The 13,075-nt window shown below is 40.7% G+C and overlaps 1 protein-coding gene and 1 pseudogene across 3 annotated transcripts in view; both read right to left on the bottom strand.

Annotated features, from left to right (window-relative positions):
• KIAA0319L (KIAA0319 like) overlaps window positions 1-13,075 on the bottom strand; it is a 95,513-nt gene that overhangs the window by 28,133 nt on the left and 54,305 nt on the right. For all 3 annotated transcript variants that reach the window (XM_035019135.1, XM_035019133.1, XM_035019134.1), the window contains exons 4-7: window positions 11,036-11,282; window positions 8,597-8,698; window positions 5,035-5,132; window positions 1,617-1,704 (exon numbers count right to left, since the gene is read on the bottom strand). In XM_035019135.1, the coding sequence (XP_034875026.1) occupies window positions 1,617-1,704; window positions 5,035-5,132; window positions 8,597-8,698; window positions 11,036-11,282 (535 nt within the window). The remainder of the gene's footprint in view (window positions 1-1,616; window positions 1,705-5,034; window positions 5,133-8,596; window positions 8,699-11,035; window positions 11,283-13,075) is intronic.
• On the bottom strand, window positions 1,636-5,123 carry LOC118019706 (annotated as a pseudogene).

The following is a 13,075-nucleotide window of genomic DNA, read 5'->3' as shown; positions in this document are numbered from 1 at the left end:
GAAATTAGAAGAGGGGCTTTATTTTATTTATTTCTTTATTGGCTGTTTTTATTTTTTATTTATTTAATTTTTAAAAAAGATTTTATTTATTTATTTGAGAGAGAGAACAAAAGAGAGAGAGCACAAGTAGGGGGAGCAAGAGAGGGAGAAGCAGACTCCCCACTGAGCAGGGAGCCCAACACAGGGCTCGATCCCAGGACCCCGGGATCATGACCTGAGCTGAAGGCAGACGCTTAACTGACTGAACCACCCAGGTGCCCTGGGAGCTGGGTTTTTTTTGTTTGTTTTTTTAAGATTTTATTTATTTATTTGTCAGAGAGAGAGAAACAGAGAGAGCACAAGCAGGGGGAGCGGCAGGGAGAGGGAGAAGCAGGCTCCCGCTGAGCAGAGAGCCCAACATGGGGCTCGATCCCAGGATCCTGGGATCATGGAAGAGGGGCTTTATAAATTATAGGAGGAGCAGGCCTGTGTGGGTGAATTATAAATCAGTTTCCATTACATAACTAATGGGTGCAGCATCACCGAATGAATGGCAAGTCACAACACCAGGTTAACATTCTAGCATAAGACATGTGGAAGCATCAGAGCCTCTTCCAAACCTGACCACTCCTAAGACCATGCCTCGTGCATGCTTTCAATGCTCGTTTGCTATCTTGTTCGTGAAAAGGACTACAGCGGCACAAGCTGAGGAGAGGTGGACCACAAACAAGTTTTGTGCAACGAGGGCCTTGACAAGCAAACTATCCCTCAGCACAGACTGTGCTAAAAAGATAACGGATGATTTCTCGCCCATCCCTGAGCTGATTGTGTCTAGGCCTGAGTGATGGCAGGGTCACAGACCACTCTGTCCGCCTGAATGACTGTGAGCTACAAACCTGGGGGCCTTTTGAAAAAAAAATCCAACGGTCTTTATGTTAAACACATTTTTAAGAAGGTGAAAGGATTACCTTGGCTACAGAGCTCAAGGAACAAATAGAAAATCTATCCCCAACAAAGAAACCAGTATTAAGAATTTGTGCCAATGTATGTGCCACTCTCCAACTTGCCCCAAATTTCCCTAAAAATGCAAAATAAGATACTCTGTTATTGCACTGTAATTTACCAATGGTGGATCACTTAAAAAGAATGACAGGATCTGATTTCCAAGGTGAAAGAAGACTGGCAGGGTTTAAATGAGGAATTCTGTGTGCAAAACCCATATCTGGAAAGAGATCAGAAAGAGCCAGCCATTTGGCTGGTTCTCCTTTACATGCTTCTCCCAGGCTCCTGGCTTTCTTGTGTCTCTTAATCACAACACATGGTCCTCTCTCAGCATGACCTACTTGGAGAAGTAGTTCTCAGACAGGCAGGCTACTGCTCAGGCCACACCGCACTGGGGGCCATGTGATTAATGTTTCTCCGCCCAGCCAAATGTTCCAACTAGAACCAAAGCATACACTCTGCCACCTAACCTTTTATTACATTGAACTAGGAACTGCCTAATGAATATAGAAGAAGAAAGAAGAAAGAAGAAGAAGAAGGAAGAAGAACAACAACCCTTCAAGTCAAATCTCCCCCTCTTTGGGAATCCTGCAGAGGAGGCAATGGAGATGCAGCTAGGGCTGGGAAACTCATACCTGGTTTTACCGTCACATTCACATAGCCTTCCCCATGGGCATTTTGACCGTCTACAATCACTTTGAATTCATATAAGCCTGGAGTAAGCTGCAGAAGTGAGAGAAGACCTTTTAGAAAACCACAAAGAGCAGCAATTCTATGTAAAATAACATACATATCTAAACTTTCCATGCTGATACTGCACTCTCTTCTTGCACAGTTTCCAAAATGGAGAGAGTAAACTAGCTGAGGAGATGAAACAATGAATTATAAACTAAAAAACCATAGCTTTTAATGTGAATCTTATTACTAGCTGACTCTAGAACAACAAAAGGGAATTCAATATCTCTGTACTCCCATTTTCCTTTCAGAAGAACATTAAGGGCCCAACCACCCTATTTCATAGAGTTATGAAATTAAAATAATCATCTCTGCAAAGAAAATCATTTTGTAAAAATACCAAATAGCTCCCAAATATCTGAATATTTTTCCCTTCTGATTTCCACTAAGTGTATAAAAATAATATAAAAGAAAGAAAATCACCCACAATCCCACTGTCCTAACACATCAGTTAATCATATTTCTCTTACTTCCTCCCAATGTTTGACCACATACAAAAAGTAGTTTTTAAATAGTTCATTCGTTCAGCAAACATTTACCGAGAACCAATTATGTGCTGGACATTATCCTAGGCTTGGGGTTCGGAGAGGAGTAAGATAAGATCACTACCTCAAGGAACCAGACTTTCAAGGTCCAGTTAAGATCAAGGTGTGCATGAAGCTTTTTGTTGTTGTTGTTAGTTCATGTCTTTTATTAACCCGTATACACAATTACTTGTCTTCCGGTCTGTTGAAGCAATAGGTCAGACAACATTTAGTGCAAGAATGCCTGTCAAAGTGGCTAGCCATAAAAACTCTAGCACCTTATTCATCTGAAGGGCACTCCGGATGAAGGTGCCTGATTTTGCCATTATCATCTACCTTCTGGTATTTCAGGACAGCCAACTTAACCTTCTCTCTCTTATGCTTACTCTCCTTGGGAGTGCTGTACTACTCCTTCTTTCTTCTTAGCACCACCACAAAGTCTCAACACAAGATGAAGAGTGGACTCCTTTTGAATGCTGTAGTCACACAAAGTTTGTCTGTCTTCCAGTTGCTTGCCAGCGAAGATCAGTCTGCTGATCAGGAGGAATTCCTTCCTTATCCTGGATCTTGGCCTTTACATTTTCTACTGTACCTGAGGATTCAACCTCGAGAGTGATGGTCTTCCCCATAAGGGTTTTCACAAAAATCTGCATCTTGGTGGCGGTTCCACTGCAGATCGGAAAGAAAAACCTGCATCAAGCTTTTTATTATTCTTTCTTCTATTCATTTAACATGAGCACCTTCCCCCATTATAACAGCCTTTTTAATGGTCACTTTCATAGCTGCAGAATAGTGCACGAGTGTGTCATATCACATAAGTGTTCCACATTGTTGGGTATTTGGGTTGTTTCCAGACTTTTACTATTATAACTAATGCTTGCTGTGATGATCATCTCTCAGACGATTGAAGTTTTTCCTTTCTTCTGAATGATCTTCTTTAAGCAAGTGTTAATTGACTAGTGTTTTTGACATTTTTCTTCTTAGAAATCTCTTATTACTTGGCTTTCACTTTGCCTACTCCTCATTTCCTTCAGTTTCTTCTTCCTTGTACATCTTTAAGGACAGTGTTCCCCAGGATTCCAGCTGCACTCTACACACTCTGGAGGATCTCATGTATTACCATGGCTTCAGATGTCATCTGTTTGAGATTGGTGTGCAGATTTATCTCTCTAGCGCAGACTTGTGTCCTGCTCTCTAGTCCCTGACTCCCAGTTTCTTCCTGGACACCTCCACTCAAATGTTTCACAGGTACCTCAAACTCACTCTGTCCAAAAATAATTTAATCATCTGCAAACCTCATCCAAACTTGCTCCTCTTTCTGTGCTCTTCATTTCAGTGAATATCACCACTGTCTTACCAACATCTACCCAGGTGCCTGAGCCAAAAGGCTAGAATGATCCTAGACATCCTTTCCCCAACACCTCCACCCCATCAAATGATCACCAGGTCTTACTGAGTCGACCTCCATTATATTCCTCACATCCACTCACTTCTCTCCATTCACAATGGCATCATCTTAGATTTCAACCATCATAGCATAGTTGTTAAAAGCAAGAGCTTTATGGATGGAAAGTTCCAGCTCAAATCTACCATTTAATAGCTTTGTGAACTTTGGCTAAACTACTTTATTTTTCTGATTTTTAGTTTGCCATTTATAAAACAGGTATTAGTATCTACATCTTGGGGTCATTACAAAGATAAAATGAAAGTTAGTGCATAAAACACTTAGCACTGTGTCTGGCACATATCATGAGCTCAACAGTGGCCTTTAAGTTTTATTTTATTTATATGTTTTTTAGCCCAGGCTATCACCATCTCACACCTACATTTTTCAACAGATTCTCAATTGGTTTCCCTAGTTTGAGTCTTACCTCCTCCAGTCTGCAGTCAGGGTGAGCTTTCTAAACTGAAAATCTGAACTAGTCTTTCTACTATCTAAAACCTTTCAAAGGTTCCATATTCCCCATGGATAAGATTCACAATCCTCACTCTGTGACCCGTGCATCTCTCCAACTCTGTGCCACTGCTCTCCTCACACTGGAGGGGCCAGTCACGCTGAACCACACAGAATTCCCTTTTTGTCACATTTTCTATTTGGCCCAGTGGACATTGCTTTCCCTGCGTGGGGTAACAGCACTCCACCCTTTACCCAGAAAGTGAGTCACCTGTCATGACCCAGATGGGTAAACTCTAAGAAATCAAACTCCCCAGGGCTTCAATACTCCCTGCAATGACCTAGTGCATCCCCTGTTATGATTTCTGCTTCTGGCCAGTATCACCTGCGAGATTCTATGGTCCTTGAATGTGAAGATTTTGATCAATTCACTGGTAAATCCCCACTGCCTGACATATAACTAGTGTACGATCAATGGTTGTTGAAGAAAAAAAGAAAGAATGAACGAATGAATGAGACTGCCTGGCCAAAGAATATGAACATTTTTATGATTCTTAATAACTACACTGAATCCCAAAAAAGACTGAGCCAATTTATACAGTTTTGTGGCCACAAAAAACTTAGCTTATCTCCCAAATTCTAAAATCCTTATGTTACCCTTAAAAGCTGTTTAGTGTATATTTTCAGCTATCACCACCATGCTTATACAGTCTTCTCACCATAAATGAACATTTGAGAATCATACACTAACAAATACTGGATGTCAGCCAGACTTTTGGAGGATTCACTTCTGAAAGATTGTTCCTGATTTAAGTGTGAACAGAAAATTCTACATTCTACATTTTAGAAAATGGTCAGCACCTCTATCCCAGCCCTGCAAGTGAGAGGAGGCAAATTCACCTTGGACAGTTTGAGGATCTGGGAATGTTTCCCTTCCATCTCTCCACTGTAGTCTTTAGGATGAGTAATCAGCTGCCAGTCGTAGGTGTAGGTTTCTCCTATAGAAGGGCAGTTACAAAAATCATGAAAACACACACCTACACACAAAGAGGGCAGCCACACAGCCTGCCAATAACAAATCTTTTCTAAATCTTGACAAGGCCTTAGTTTTTAAGATTCCGTCCCAGAGCCTCTAGGGAAACCAAAGGTTTTGTTGAAAGAAAGGGAGGATTCTGCTGACTCAGCTACAGTCAGGTCTTCCTCCACCCTCTCCCAGCAATGCTTTCTTCTGCCCCACACCCAGCCTCCCTTTGAGCGAGGCCAATCCTCCCTCAAAATACCAGGTTGCTCATGGTGTGGCATCACAGGGAAAAAACATGCCCTACCAAACACCATAGATGAACTCACTGGGAACAAAGGCCATTTTCTTGCAAAACTTCTTTTGCAACAAAGAACAGCAATGACTTCTAAATAACATGGTTCAAAAATAGCTTTTTTACAGAGTGCTAACAATGCTTGTCTCACTGAGGTCATCACACCCTGGTGAGTTAAAAGAGCTACTTCATTCCAGCTGAGCTAAATAACACACTGCAGAAGATGGTAGGGGATGGCCCATTTAAAACAGGCCCCACTGAAATTAATTAAGATCAAATGAAGCACTAAATGGTCCTCATTTGTAGCTCAGACTGTATGACTGGGTAGGACAAGGACAGGATCCCGTTATCTAAATGGAATCCTGCCCCCGTGAAAGTGGTCTTAAATTTTGAGGGGGGTGAGATTCACATCTGACGAGGGATGGATGGGATTTGGTAAGAAGGCTATGTTACTACCCAGAAGTAAAAATAAAAGGAAAAGAGAAGAAAGCTCAAAAGTGTAACAGAGAATGGTCATCTCTTTCTTAGTTCATGAGTTCAAAAGTAAGTTAGCACATAGAATCGAATTCCAAGAGAGCCTTCATCTGAAGACCAGATTTTATTTTATAAGCCTGAGTTGCAAGATCTATCACTCTTCCTCCCCCCCCCAAAACACTAGTTTTGTGTTGGACAGTCGTCAGCCCTGGGCAGCTCTCCCAAACGTCCCCTGGGCAAGTCCGGGCAGGTGAGAAGCAGGAAAAGCACAGCAGCCGTGGGGCTGGTGCCAAGAGATGACCTCTCTTCCAACTAGAGTAGGCAATTTGTTTTCCACACAGAAAACAGACTCACATTAGTTTGGGACTGACAATTTTATAATATCTCAGGCTGGCAATGCAATTTCAAGCAAGGACAATATTCCTAGGACAGAAAAGCTCAGGGGATGAATTGTGCCTCACAGCCGGAAATCTGCCCAAGGGTAGGAACAGCTGAGGATAGGTCTGCTAGACAGAACACTGGTTTCAATGATTTAGGGCAGTGGTTTTCAAACCATGCCTCCGAACCCGAGAGGGATCCTGAGAGGTGCTCCAGGGGCCGCCACAGGAGTGAGGGGGAGGAAGAGTAGGCAGAGCGGGTTCTGTTCACTTGTCCCCAAACCATCCATCCCATGTATCTGATAAAGGCTGAACAACCCATGGAGAGGAGAGTTGAAAAGAATCTGTTTCTCAACCCATGTGTTTTAGACTTTATCAAAGTCTCCACTGTATTTTAACTATACTCTGTCCCTAAGCCCTCTTTATTTAGAACCCACGTGCTGATCTACAAGGTGACAGCAACTCACAGACATGTATATGCAAATAGGGGTTAGACAAGAAAATAAAGCAGAACCCAGTGCTTTACACAAAACACTGGAGTCAACCGCAGCTCAAGGCAGTTCTCACCTCCATCTTCAAAGGCCACCAAATTCATTCACCTTAACTTACCACCAGAGGGGGTAAGGATAAAGCTTCTCTGGAGGAAGATGGAATGAACTGATAAGGAAACCTCAATTTGAGGGCAGAAATATAGAATGGGGAAGGCATTTATGTTCTGGAAAAGTACTTTTGCATAAATACACTATTTGGTATTAGGCCTTTTAGAAAGTAGGACTACTGTATAGGAAAGGTTTGTACCTAAAATGGAAGGACCCTGTCCTGAATCCTAGAGTATGGCATTCGATTTGACTAACCCTGTAATGAGAGTAGCATAAACCCAATGCAATCATTTTCCATCAAAGTATGCTTCACTATTGTCATAGAAAGTCTTAAGAAGTGCATATGTGGGGGCGCCTGGGTGGCTCAGTCGGTTGAGCGTCTGCCTTCGGCTCGGGTCATGATCCCGGGGTCCTGGGATCGAGCCCCGCATCGGGCTCCCTGCTCAGCGGGAAGCCTGCTTCTCCTTCTCCCACTCCCCCTGCTAGTGTTCCTTCTCTCGCTGTGTCTCTCTCTGTCAAATAAATAGAATCTTTAAAAAAAAAAAAAAAAAAAAGAAGTGCATATGTGTTTCTTTTTTTTTTTTCTTTGGCAACTCTGGTGGGATGCATATGTGTTTCTAAGCTGAATTTTGGCATATTAATATATACTTCAAAGGTGAAAGGGATGCTCATATTATAAGTTTTCTTAAATAATGAATGCATCACCCCCTAATTTATGTATTTCATAAATCTGAATTTTGTGTATCACATTGGGCCTGTCTTCTTTTTTTTTAAGATTTTATTTATTTACTTGGAGAGAGAGAGAGTGCAAGAGCGCAAGCAGAGGGAGGGAGAGGGACAAGCAGCGCTCGATCTCACGACCCTGAGATCACAACCTGAGCTGAAATCAAGAGTCAGACGCTTAACCAACCAAGTCACCTGGGAGCCCTGTCTTCCTTTTTTTTTTTTAAATGTCAAATCTCTATTAGCCATAGTCTTAAATCACTCTTCTACAAGTTCTATATCTGCTATTTACTGGTTTGTACAAAATAAATAGGTTAAACCTCAGTCTCAGTTTCTTCCTCCTTTATTTATTTATTTTTTTTATTTTTTATTTTTTATTTTTTTAAAGATTTTATTTATTTATTTGAGACAGAGAGAATGAGAGAGAGCATGAGAGGGCGGAGGGTCAGAGGGAGAAGCAGACTCCCTGCTGAGCAGGGAGCCCGATGCGGGACTCGATCCCGGGACTCCAGGATCATGACCTGAGCCGAAGGCAGTCGCTTAACCAACTGAGCCACCCAGGCGCCCTTTCTTCCTCCTTTAAAGGGATATAATACAACCTCCATTTAATGAGCATCAGCTATATGCTAGGCACTGAGGTAGGTCCCTTATATACCATTTCATTTTGCCCTTGAAGTAACCTTATGAGGTAGAAATTATTATCCTCATTTTACTGAGAAAGAAAGGGAAGCACAGAAATAATTTGCTTAAAATCATTCAGCTAATGTCTGGCTGAGCTGGGATTTGAACCCCGGCTTGACATCGAAGCCCATGATTTCAAACATTATATTATATTGCCTCTCGCATCAGATAAATATTTGTGCATGTGCATACTATAGCCTTTTCTCACAGGACTATTGCAATGAGTAAATGAGTTAAGGTAGGTAAATACCATAAATTAAAACATCATCCAAATGTAACTAAGGGGATGTTTTACCTTCAAGTGGTTCTTGGAGAACATAAGCATTTAACTGAACTTCATTCTTAGGCAGGGTAATCTGGACACTCTTTCCAGCAGATACCACCAGTTCCTTTATAACTGGAAACAAATAAAATATACAAGAGACAAGAAATTAGATCCAGACTACCTCATTCCTCTCCATCCTTTTGGGGCCAAATTTCTTTTAAACAATATTCAGCTACTGCCTTTATTTCCTCATTATTTATCTACTCTCTAATCCCTGAAATTTTATTCTGCTCCCATTTTTCCACTGAAAAAGATCTTTTGAGGTCATCCACAAACTGCTCCTTAGCAAATCCAGTAATTGTTTCTCAACCCGCATCCTTTACTTCAGTGGCATCTAATAAATACTGCTGACTGCTTCGTTATTAAAACTCTCAGGTTATCATGACATCATATTATTCTACTTTTATTCCTTTGTCTCTGAGTTTTTCTCCACTGTATTTTAACTACAGTCTGTCCCTAAGCCCTCTTTATATAGTAATTTCCATGGAGTTCAATAATCAGAGTTCAACAGTGTTTCAAGGATCATCTTCATGCTGATAAACAACTTTCTAATAAAATACATCTATAAAGTTCCTAAAAGAAAAGCCAAATGTTGATCACAAGGCCGGCCTTAATTTCTTTCTGTTCCAATTGCTACAACCATAGACTTAGGTTATTCCAAGAATCTTAACTGGTCTTCTCTCTGCCAGCACACCCCACTCTAACCCATTCTGTCTTCCTAAAACACCCACCACCATTAGTTTTTCTAAAATACTCCCCCCACCGTGCTACTCTCCTACTTAAGACTCCCCACTCCCACACCACATTCAAGGCCAACTGCTAACCTGGCATTAGAGAACCATTAACATCTGATCACACCACCTCACACCTCCTCCCCAGTTCTGCCTCTAATTATATTAATTTTCCTTCTTGTGCTCCACAGAAGAAGACATAGTCTACTCTTGGGGACTTTACTAATGCTATTTCCTTCAACTGGGGTGTATGCTTTCTTTATTCTCAGTCAGTACTTTGTTTCTAGCTTAAAGCCAGTCTTCTCTCCAAGAAATCTTCCCAGACCATTTCAGTTCAAACTTATCTGAGGTACCTCAGCATTTTTGGAATACCCACGTCAGCTAATAGCTATATATACGGTCTTCACACTATTTCAATAGCTATTTCATACATGTCTGGGTTTCTCAACCCTGGCACTACTGATACTTGGGACCAGATAATTCTTTGTTGTGGGGGGCGGGGAAACTGTCCTGTGCACTGTAAGAGAGCTGGCAGGTTCCCCGGCCCCCACCCACTAGGTATCAGTAGCACGCCTCCTCCATAAGTGTAACAACCAAAACTGTTTGCAGGTTGTTGAGAATCACTATTATATAAATCTTATTTCTCTGACAATAATTGTTATTAGGTATGAGACCTAGGAAATAGAGAGCTTAAAGCAAACAAATGGCTGGCCCACCCTTATTTCCAGACTGGGGTAAGGACTTTCTAGACAAACATGAAATTTGAGATGTATCTCTCTGCTTGGGAACACTGTACTGAGGAAGAAATGAAATCTTCCTTATGGAAACTTCAGCATTTAGACACCCTAGGAGGTTGAATAAGAATTCTCTGAAGTGACTTTCAAAAAAACAAGAAAAGAAAAGAAAGGAAAGAGAAACCACTATACTCAGAAAGAGTATAATGGACAAAAATATAGTGTTACTCAAACTCTTTATAATTACACCAAAGATTATAGGCATTCTGCCTGAACACAAAAATTACTTTAGTGCCTCAGGACTGAAACCCCCAAAATTTCATGTTATACTACCAGGATAAGAGAGCCTAGGGAATAAAAAATCAGCAAAAATTCATTTTCACTGGCTTTGCTTTACCCTGTTGCCTTTTCCAGGGGATAAAGATCAAGTTAGTTTCCTTGATTAACCATTTCCTCCTAATACCTTACAACAGCACTCATGAAGCACAGACTTGTTGTTAAGGCAACACTGCTTATAAATCTCCTCCCTATGGATGGGTTGCTTTAAAAATAAAGATGCTGCCAAAATCAGAAAGACAAATATCTGACCTACAATCAGCCATTCAGAAGGCAAATAGGTACAAAGGTCCAACTTTTTTCCCAGTGGCTTCTGTTTGGTCCTTGAACATTGCTTAATAGAATCTTGTGCCTTTAAATCCCAGGCACAGTGGTATCTGGCTCTGGGAAAGTGAGCCCCATTAATTCCCATAGGCTGGGGCCTGTTGAGAAAAAGGATGGAGAGCCCCAGGTCCTATGATTATAGGAACAAAGACAGGATTATTTTTTCTCTAACCTACAGTACTCAGAAGTCATGGCTCTCTCCTTTCCTTGCACTAAAGAGAATACTGTGATCAAATGCTCTACTTTTTCATCCTATCTCCACGGGCAGAAGCAAAGGGCCTCACCTGGGTATGGTGCTGAGGTGCTCTGGAAAGAGGCCTGGGGGTTAGGGGTAGCATAACTGTAGGAGGGAGCCACTGGCCCAGGGGTAGAAATCTGGATTTTCCCAAGGCTTTTTACTTGCTGAGTGCTAGGCGTAGTACCAGGATCCTCTGATGTCTCAGGTTGGACTGACATATTCTTTGACCGACCAGGAATCTCCGCAGGCAGGACGGGGGTTAAGGGACTGGAAATTACAACTGCCTTGTGGACCTAAAGAGATGCAAAAATACATTTGAATAGGCAAAAGTTATACCGCCAGTTTTTTAGGTTATGTCTCATAAAATAATTGCATGCTAAATGTTTTTATGAAAAATGCAAAACCGTCAAAAATATTAAAGGAACTAATCTCCCCACCCAAACTGGTGTTAAAATGCTGTTATAAATCTTCCCAATCTTTTTCTCTATGCAAAGAGAGATATGTTTGCTTAAAACAAAACAGTAATAATCATTCTATGTATACTTGTATCTTCTTTTCTCAACATTTATATTCAATCTTTCTACAAATACTTATTAAGCACTTACTATGCAACAGACCTTGTGGATCCAAAATATAAATAAAATATAATTGCTGTGCTCAACAAGTGCATAATCTAGTGAGAGAGAGAACAAAAAACATAAGAAGCCAAAAGGATAAAGTTAGGATGAATCGAAAAAGTATAGTCTGAAGAGTACTTAATTCCTCTCTTGGAGAGGGAGTGTGTGAAAAAGGATGGTTTAAATAAATAAATAAAGGCATTTTCTAGAGGTGAGTCCTAAGCTGAATTTTAAAAGGTAAACAGTTGTTTGTTTACTAGACAAAAGGCTGAGGGGAGAGATGAGTACAGGTACAGGAAATGAGATTAGCATGGCTTGTGCTGGAAACTGGGAGTCATAAGCAGGAAGGCAGAAAGTAATGGAGGACGAGCTGGATAGACAGTCAAGGGCCAGACTAAAGAAGACATATGCTAATCTAAGGTGCCAGGTAATGGTGAGCAATTATAGGGTTGTATACAGGGAAGTGACAAAGTCAGGTTTCCGTCTTAAGTGGATCATTCAGGGTGCTGCATAATATAAGGGTTTGAAGAACTCAGACAACAGCAGGAATACCACTTAGGGTACTGCATGCGTCCAAATGAGAAATGATGAGTGGCTAAACAAAGCTGGTGGTATGGATTTTTTTTAAATCAACTTAATTGTTAACCACTTAATTGTTAAAGTGTACAGGTCTATGAGTTTTGACAAGGGTCTATACCCACATAACCACAATCAAGACAGAAACCATTTCGATCAGCCCCAGAAGTTGGCTCATTCCCCTTTGCAGTAAATTCCTACCTCCACCCTCAGGCTCACGTAACCACTGATACGTTTTGTGTCCCCACTAGTTAGTCTGGGCTTTCTTGTATTTCATATAAAATTAATCCTATACATACTATTTTCATTTCTGGCTGCTTTCACTCAACATAATGTTTTAAAGGTTCATCCATGGCACTGTGTAACAGTAGTTCCTTCCTTTTTATTACCGAGTAGTATACCATTCCAGAGATAACCAAAATTTATTTATCCATTCATCTATTGATACTTGTTTTCAGTTCTCAGCTCTTATAAATAAATCTGTTATAAATGTTTGAAATCCAGGGTTTCTGTAAACATGTGTTTTAATTTATTTTGGGTATGCAGAAGTATTTATTGCTGGTTACATATAAGTGTATGTCGAACTTCATAAGAAACTGTGAACTGTTATCTAAAGTGGCTCTACCATTTTGCATTTCCACCAGCAATGCATGAGAGTTCCTGCTGCTCTACAAACTCACCAATACTTGGTATTCTTGCTTATTTTCTTGTCATTCTAATGGTATCTCACTGCAATTTAATTTGCATTTTTTGGATGACTAATAAAATTGAATATCTTTTCATGTATTTATTGGCCAGTCATATATTTTCTTTTTTTTTTTTAAAGATTTATTTATTTATTTATTTATTTGAGAGAGAGAGACAGAGAGAGAGCATGAGAGGGGGGAGGGTTG

This window comes from Mirounga leonina, unplaced genomic scaffold, assembly GCF_011800145.1.
Source record: "Mirounga leonina isolate KUSES-001 unplaced genomic scaffold, KU_Mleo_1.0 Mir_173, whole genome shotgun sequence".
Taxonomy (NCBI): Eukaryota; Metazoa; Chordata; class Mammalia; order Carnivora; family Phocidae; genus Mirounga; species Mirounga leonina.
This window is presented reverse-complemented; position numbering and strand designations above follow the sequence as displayed.